Genomic DNA, 8,889 nt, shown 5'->3' on the forward strand with positions numbered 1-8,889 from the left:
CGCTGTTTTCCTCTTGGTCTTGGCAGCCCCTCAGGTCTCAAGCAGGAGCAGCTTCTGGCCATTGTTCTTGAGTGGTTAGCAGTTCACAAGGAAGTGATCTGTAGGCTAATGGCTGTTTCACTAGAAATCTTCACTGATAGTAAAAGGTGATGATTTTAAAATCGCCCTTAAGCCAAAGTGGACTTCTTTTTCCCCTGATAATCAAACTTACAACCTTGAACATTAGGCTAATTTTTTTTTTTTATTTTTTTTATTTTATTTTATTTCTTATCTTTCTATGGTGGTGTACTTCTGAAAACTCTCTACAGAATCTCTTGTTTTGTAAACCAAATGTAGGCATGACATAGGTTATGTGTGTATATGTATTACAAAAAATACATATATAAAGAAGAGGAAATGTTTTATTTTGATCTCATAACAATATTTGAACAGTAAGAATTTATCTTAAAAAAATTGTCAAAAATGAGGTGGGCTTTTAAATTATTTTTAAAATAAATGTCTAAGTGAATCCTGACTCTGAGAGTATTTTGGCTTCCTTCTTTCTTCTGTTTCCAAGACTGGATGTATAGCAAAGGTGATAGGAGCTTCCCAAACACTTTTAATATTCCCGAAATAATGCTTTGGCCTTGGGTAATGGTAAGCCTAAATAAAAGTTTTCAACTTTTCAACTAGTAGTGAAGTATTTGGAATCACTAATGGAATGATAATCCTTATGACCTTGGAATACTGTTTTCTGTTTTCCCAGTGAGGAGCTGAACACCTGTGTGAAGGCCCTTGCTCTGTCAGACCATTTCCTTTACCCACAACATCATTCCATTTGTCCTATTGTAGTCTTGTGGGGTAATGGGAAGGGGAGAGTACCACAAAATGGTGATTCTGATTTGGGGGTATAGAAAATCGAAAATGGTGACTGTTTTCCTGTCTGTTTTCTCTTTCCAGTCTCCATTTGGAATGCAAGCTGAATATGCGCATCCTCTGGAAACACTTATCCTTGGAACTGGCTTTTTTATTGGAATTGTTGTTTTCTGTAACCATGTGATTCTTCTGTGGGCATGGGTGATATGTCGCTTGATGGAAACCATTGACGTACACAGGTGAAATCCTTATTGCTTTTTAATAATTGTTTTTTGTCTTGTCCCTAAGTCTGTCTTAAATTAACCAGTCTATTTCACTGAGCTTTACTGTTTATTTTGCACTGAAATGCTTTTATGCATCTTATGAAGAATGACACTATCTGAACAGTTACACTGTCTTCTGTTTTGAGGTAGCATTGATAGCAAATACTGCTGACTAAAAGAGTGTGGACTGTAGCTAGAGCATGTTGAGGAGGGTTTCATAAGCTAGGTGTCTCATTAGGTTGTCTGGCTCTCGGATCTTTGGTGTGCAAGTGGCCCTGTGCATATTAGAACACCAAAAATCAATTACAAAATATGATATTCCAGCCATGAGTTCTTTCCATTTAATACTTTGGCAGCCAGTTTTTCTGGACAAGAGAAACTTCAGGCTATACAACTCCTGACTGTCTTTTAAAAGAAATAAATAAATAATTTTTATTTATTTATTTATGGTAGATACAAAGGGCAAGACTTCTTGTCTGTAGTATAACTGACTTTTTTCAAGTCTGGCTCTGAAATGCTAGCGCAAATCCCAATAGGCATAGTTGGGTTCATCTGCAAATGAACGAGCTTTTCTTTCCTGTGTTCGAGGGGAAGGAGAAAGTCATAGTTAATTTTTGAAATGCTAGTATTACACTTGACCTTGTATCTGTAAACATATTATGAAGCATGTGGTGTTTTACTGTAAGCTGTCAGGTGTTTTAGTGGAACATGGGCTACTAACCAACTCATCGTATACATTATTGCTGGTTTAGTTATATACTCGTTGTAGACTGAGAAGTATAGGTTGTGACATATCATAAAGTAATTGGAGCAAAATAAAAATCTCCTTTGATGATTATCACTTTAGTTTGTTGTCCCCATGAGATCTTTATAACAAATTACCTTGTGTTGTCCCCACTAGGTGGTGGCAAGATGCTTTCCAGTACTACTAAGCAAGAGTTGAAATCCCACTAGAGCAGACTGCTCTGGTTTTAATATTACTTTAATCATATATTTTGAATTTTAAATATTTGAAGAACTTGCAGTAAGATGAAAATAAGACTAGGAACACTACAGTTGCATTTGATTTGAGAAGCTGTTTGAGCAGCTGAGTTGATGGTCATAGCTTGTCACAAAAAGATAGTGTTATTTCTTGTTCCTCCTTCGTAATGTCACTCTTGAGTCAGTTAAAGCTGCTAAGACAGCAGGTAGTCAGGGACTGTGATTTTTTAGGTGATTTGCTTAAATTTATGTAGCTTAATAAACTGAGCTGAAAAGTTCAGCAAGTGGCAAAGTTGTTGTGGGATAGTTTACAGAAGGATTTGGCTAGGATAGGGGGGATCTTGTTTTCCTATTAAGTCAGCATTACAGCAATTACCTCAGGGCCTTATAATAACAAAAAAAATCTTATTTTATAAAAACAACAAGCTAGCATCTACATTTTGTGGTTTATATCTGGGAAAAATCCTTACTATAGTTGCTTTTTTTATTTTTTTCCTTCCTCCCCCCGCTTCCCTGTAGTGGCTATGATGTTCCGCTGAACCCTCTTCACTTGGTGCCATTCTATGCTGGGGCCCGTTTTCATGATTTCCATCACATGAACTTTATCGGCAATTACGCGTCAACCTTCACGTGGTGGGACAGAATCTTTGGTACAGATTCTCAATTCATTGCCTATAAAGAAAAAGAGAAGAAACAACAACTTGTAACGAAGAAGAAGGCTAACTAAATTTCCAGCATAAAAATTCTGATGCTAATACTGGTAGTCAACTTTTGCTTTTCTGTAAAGCAAAATAGCGATTGGGTGTTAAGCATAAATCTTGTTCCTTGGCTACTAAGTGGTAGGGAAAAATGGCTAATTACACTGCAGTATGTCCCTAATGGGAATGCTTTCTATTTTATACGTAAGTACTGCATATATTTTAACTACAGATTTAAAGATGATGCAAAAAAACCTGAGATGACCTGTGTCTATCCATTTTTTTTGGGGAAAAAAAAATCAATTTTATCTTTAATGTTGCCCACTTTGGATCCAGGTAGACTTATATATGTACACTGAAATTGGACTTACTTTTTTAAAATATATATTCTTAAATTTGTAATATCAAATAGCAGAACATATTAACTGGTATCAGCACTGTATTATTTAAATATTGGGTAAAAGTTGCTTAAAACCAAAACATCTGTTAGTGGGAAGCTTGGACAGGCCATTTGCACACTGGATAATGCAAACTGTTAATAACAGAACACCGCAGAGACATTCCTGATCTAGATTTATTATGTTATTTCAGATTACAGGTAAAAAAGAATATACATTCTTATTTGAAGAAACTGGTTTTTGCTGCTCTTTTGAAGTTGGTCTGTCAGTGTACTTAGCATTTATATGACATTCTTCTCTGTATGTTGTAATTTGCTGAACTGACTTGTTGCTATATTTGCACTTGTGACTGATGAAATAAATGTGGTTTGGTTTGATGCATGTATTATACCTTTCACATGTTTTAATACAAAGTTGTGATAAAAACCATGTAGTGTCTTACTCTGTTCATCTCCTTAATGAAGAAGCATTATTTCTGGTAGTGTGGTCTACAACAGTTCCATCTGTAAACAACACAGACAGTAGTAAGAGATGGAAATGGAGAACATCTTGTAAATTCTGCTGATGTGGGTGTTGAAGGACTTGGATACCTAGCTACTCAGTGTAGCGATAACTTTTGGGCCAAGTGCATTCTCAAGTTAAGCTACAGCTTTCACAAACTGGAATCTCAAAATCTACTACTTGAGTTGTACTTGTATGGAAGCAGTAGTCTAAAATTGTTGAATCTACTCTAAATATTTGTCTGTTGCACAGGAAATAACAGTGGAAGTATTTAAGAAGGGCTTAAACCCTACTAAAGGTCTTGCACTTTGTATTTGAATGTCAGCTGCTCCTCAGACTTAAAATACCGATTCATCTACCCTGTAAGTCCTTCAGAGATACTTACAGTCTTTTCCTTACTCCAGACCACCTGAATTTTTATGCCTCTTCACATGCAGTCTGGTAATACTCAAAACAGGCACTCCGGTGAAAGTGCAGATGAGATCAGGCTTCTACCAAAAAACCAAGGCGTTAATGATATTCAGAGTGGTTAAAATATTACCTGAGATGTGGGAGTGATTCAGATTCCTCTTCTGCATGTGTTTTGTAGAAGCTTTTACTTCTCCATCTGTATCCCTGTTAAAATCTGGTGTTCTTCCTTTTCCCATTCCCTCTAAATGAAGTAGAATACTTGACTGTGCCAGTTGAAAGGAAGCTGAAATCCCTGTATTGTTCAGTTTTTAGCAGAGACTGGTACTTAAGACCAGTCCTGAATCCACAGGCACTGCCAGCCTGAACTCTCCATGGTGGAAGCGACTTCTTTAATCAGATTTCAAAGATGGCCGTTATCCTCTTTGTCAACTCCCACTCTCATCTTGCAGCTGCAGCTATACTTAGCTTTATTTTACTGAACCCCTAGCCTAAAAGTCAAGGAGCTTTCAGTGTTTCAGATTTTCCCTGTATACATGATTCGCTGGTTCTCAGCCTGCTGGCTTGTGCCTATATGCGCACTGTCACAAAATTGAGTACAACTGCAAGCCAATTGCTTAAATACTCCAGTAAAAGCTTGGTGTCGCCTCACCTAGTGGAGAGTTCAATCAGAGCAGTAGAAGTTTGATAGGATGACTTACAACCTTACAACATGTATTCCATTCTTCAAGAGGTTTTGAGGATAAGAAACGTAATTTTAACACGTTACTTGTGCCATCTTTTTAGGTACAGTGTGCATGGGGGTGCTTTTTTGTTCTTTTTTCATGACTTGAATCCATATTTTTCTGACACCCATTGCTATTTCAGTTTTTTGGGCTATCTTGCATACATCCTTAGAGTAGAATGGGATCACATCATTGCTTTTGATCCTCTTTAACAAATCCCTAGAGAATTATGCAAGCTGTGCTTTCTAAATGTATTTTTTGCTGAAAAAATGTGCCCACTGGACCTCTCTCAACACAGGAACTTGCATTTGAAAACCACAGACTGGTTCTGCTGCAGGACTCCAATAGACCTGCATTTTACTACCACCCCAGCACCTTTTCAAACACAGAACCTTGTATTTATTACTGAACATGATGCTGGCTAGTAAATGACCTCACTACTATGTATCTTTTATGCATATTAAGAACTATGTAAGGTAATTACATTTATGAGGTTTTAGGCCTTTATTACATAAGGCTTCACTGATTTATTTTTTTTTTCCGTATTTAGTAAGAGAGACTACAGAGCACATGTAGTTCTGGAAACTAAGAGGTTTTTGTGCAATAGAAAAAAATGAGAGCAATGTACGGGTGACAGTTTTTGGCTCTTGACAAGGCACAACAAAACCATACACAGTCTGTTGTCTCTTATCTCCTTTAGCAAGAAGACAGATTTAACCCTTAAAAGTGGTAAGATAGGGCACTAGGTGGGGGAGCAACATTTTTCACAACTTAATCTTTTCCTTAAAGTCCAGTTCAGGTTAAGTAAGGCTGATCTGTGGGAAATAATAGCTTGTGCTGTTCCTTAGGTTATGACAATAAATAAGTCCTATGAAAGCAATGGATTAATTTCTTGGGTTTTGTGTCAAAAAACATGGAAACTTAAAAAGTACAATAAATTGTTAAGATTAGGATTGCAAAATAATCAACTGCTTTGGGCTGCTGATGTGAACTACTAAATGAGGAGGTTTATATTGCACTACAGCACAGCTTGCCAGAAAATATTAATAATGATTGATAATATGCTGATATTTGTAAATTATATGACTTTGTTTCTTTTCCTCACTGAGTTTATAATAAATGACTGCTGAGTGTTTGTAAAGAAAAGTGTGATATGTTTCTAGATTTTTAACATTAATTTTTGTTGAAAAATGGTATTATTGAAATCTGCATTATGGCTACAGATAGCTATTGCTAACGACAGTGTCTGGTTCATTGCCCGCAAATCTCCACCCCATAACTGCTGCTTCTCCCTCCCTGTCAGCTGCAGCCACCTGGTAAATCTCAGCCACTGAAGCCCATAACTGGTGGGTCCAGGGAGAAGGCAACTTTTTGCCATTGGTTCTTGCTCTAATTTTCTATCTGTGAAGGTAATAAACACAGCAGTCAAATTGCTTTTCAATTGTGTTTTTCACCAGCAAGCCAGATTATATCATGCCCTCTGCAGTAAGGCATTTCCTCTATTTCCTGAATCACTTTTGTGGCTTGTCTCTGAATTTTTGATGTCGTGTTTCAGCTGTAGGTATCAGAAGTGCGTGCCCAGATCATTCTCTCTAATACCACCAATGTCACGTCCTTCCTCTTAACCATTGTCCTTCTGCTTAAACATTCAAAGACAAAATTAGCTGTTCTGCAGCATTGCGCTGAAAAATACAGTCAAGTTACCCATCTATTGTCTCGATGCTTCTAGCCATACGGCTTGCCAGACCATTACCAGTGTGGCGTATATTTCTTGCTCCTAAGTGTAATTTGCAATTTGCTGCTCTGAAATATTTAAATGTGCTTGATTTACCAACTAATCTAAATCACATTCCAGAGCTGCTAAATCCTTATTATTCACCACTCTTTGTCATCTGTGAATTTTAATCAGGTTTGATTCATGTTTATGCAATCACTGAATAAATTAGTCCCCAGACTTAAAATACCAGTCCTGGTGGAAGGCCAGAAGAATGCTCCTGTTAGATGACGACTCACCACTTCTAAAAAAGCCCCACTGGACAGTTTTGCGGGCTCTCAAAATGGTCCTGCGTGGTGGTCTCTTGGTGTGGGTGTTTGGCAGTATAGCCATGCCACCCCTCAGAAACGGCATTGCAGTTCAGTGGGCAGGACCTAGCATTGCCCCAGGAGCAGCGATTACGCCTGCGGTCTGAAACAAGGGGCAGAAGTAAAGCCACTGCCATTTGTGTGGGTACGCAGTGTGTTCAGTGCATATGTCAGGTACGTTTTTTTATGAAATTTGAGTTGCAGTCTCTAAAGAGGTTGGTAATAGAAGCTTCTGTCTTGAAGATGAATCTTCAAGTCATCAGAGCTGCCAGGTATAGTGTATGTATATAACCAGCGTTCAGGTAAGTTTTGTGAAAGCTTCTTATGTCTCACAAGCTATCTCTACCTGCTTGCCTGGTAATTTGTCAACACTGAGATCAGCTGTTCTCTTTTTAAAATTGATTGGAACTATCCTATTCCTATCATTAATTTCTTAATTGAAACCATTATCAGCTGTTCTGTGGTTTGACCTGGTCTTTCAAGACATACATGGTTTATAGCTGCTCTTGCTGAAGAGTTGAGCTGTGCTAATACCCTGACTAGTCTTTCAGATTTTTTCCAAGGCTTGAAAATGCGACATAACTGAACATTAGCAGGCCAAAGATAGCCCTCCTCAGAGGGGGGCTTAAAGACCAACGAGTGATTTGGTCTTCCTAAGCTGAACACACCTCTCCCTTGCACATTATGTCCAGCATCGTACTTGCTTATTTGTACATTAGCAAACACCGTCCTCCTCATGCAGTATAGCGCACCCTCTCACTTCTTTCCAAATATAAACCAGAGAAGTTCACTATTTCCATGGTGTCATTATGAACAGTGCTTTGCTATTAATAATGTAAGTATCTGATCTCTGTTGTAGTGTTTTTAGGATTTCTCTTGTTCCTAATGTAGTTCCATTGTTTCTAATGGACATAGCTTTAGTGTTCTTGTTTTGGGTTCTGAAAGAAAATAGTTGCCTCAGCCTGCTTGTCTTGCCACACACATGAAAAAAGTGGAGAGTTACTCAAGTCTTGTAAGCAGAACTCTGTGAGTGTGAGGTTGGCTTTTCTTTTTTTTGGAAGATTTATTTACTTGCTGGTGAGTCATGAATTGCTGGAAAAGATTCAGGCAAGGCAAAAGTATTTGAAAATTTGAATCACATTCAGCAAATTGTTTTGGCCAAAATAATGGAATGATATGTAAATATATATGAATATTATATATATGTTTGTATATACAATTTGTCTATATTTTTTTTTCTAAATGTCAGTGACGTTTTCTTCACTGTTACCACATTATTTAGGCAGCATCTGTTAGCGAAATATAATCTACTATTTGGTGGCATATACAGACATAAGAGAGAGGTAAACCAGACTTGAAATCTGCTGATTGGGACATTTTCTGTACAGGGAGCACTTGAGCTCTATTCCCTGCTCTAATTAGTAGTATTAGCCTGCCAAGGCCATACCCAGGAGCCTGGTTATGCATATAGCCTGGCAATGCCCTTGGGGTTAGAGTGTTCCGCTCAGACTAAGGCAAGGGCAAAACCTTTTCCCATATTACAAAGAAATTTGGCTGTGGTGATAGTCATCATTTCTGAACTATGGAAAATAGGAGGAGGGATTGGGTGGAAAGGAAGCCATCGATTTATTCCTCCTGCTCTGTTCTGCGAATGCTCCTAAACTCTCTGGGAATCTAATCGGTGTTTCTCAATCCCTTGTTGAAAAGAAATCAGTATGTGTGAACTCAAAATGAAATACCTGATAGTCTAAAATGCCCTGTTTTGCACAAGATGTGTATGTGCATGTGTTTTTAAAAGTACTCATTCTCTTAATTTTTTTAGGGGTGGGGGGCTAATAAGTATGGAAATTAATGGAAATCCATTCAGACCTGGTTGTGAGACTAATTTTGTGTAGTGGAATAATAATTCACTGCTAGAATAGATGAAAAGAAACAGATGGATTTCTGAGCCTGCTTGTATCTTTTAGCAGCACTGTAT

The 8,889-nt window shown here is 37.7% G+C and overlaps 1 protein-coding gene across 2 annotated transcripts in view; it reads left to right on the forward strand.

The window, feature by feature from the left end:
• The window catches only part of MSMO1 (methylsterol monooxygenase 1), an 8,444-nt gene extending 4,995 nt beyond the window's left edge, over positions 1-3,449 (forward strand). For both annotated transcript variants that reach the window (XM_035891932.1, XM_009636351.2), the window contains 2 exons: positions 940-1,094; positions 2,619-3,449. In XM_035891932.1, coding sequence (XP_035747825.1) covers positions 940-1,094; positions 2,619-2,826 — 363 coding nt within the window. In that variant the 3' untranslated portion in view covers positions 2,827-3,449. The remainder of the gene's footprint in view (positions 1-939; positions 1,095-2,618) is intronic.
• The last annotated feature ends 5,440 nt before the right edge of the window (positions 3,450-8,889 follow it).

The sequence above is a fragment of the Egretta garzetta genome, unplaced genomic scaffold, assembly GCF_000687185.1.
Source record: "Egretta garzetta isolate BGI_Z169 unplaced genomic scaffold, ASM68718v1 scaffold174, whole genome shotgun sequence".
NCBI classification, from domain to species: domain Eukaryota; kingdom Metazoa; phylum Chordata; class Aves; order Pelecaniformes; family Ardeidae; genus Egretta; species Egretta garzetta.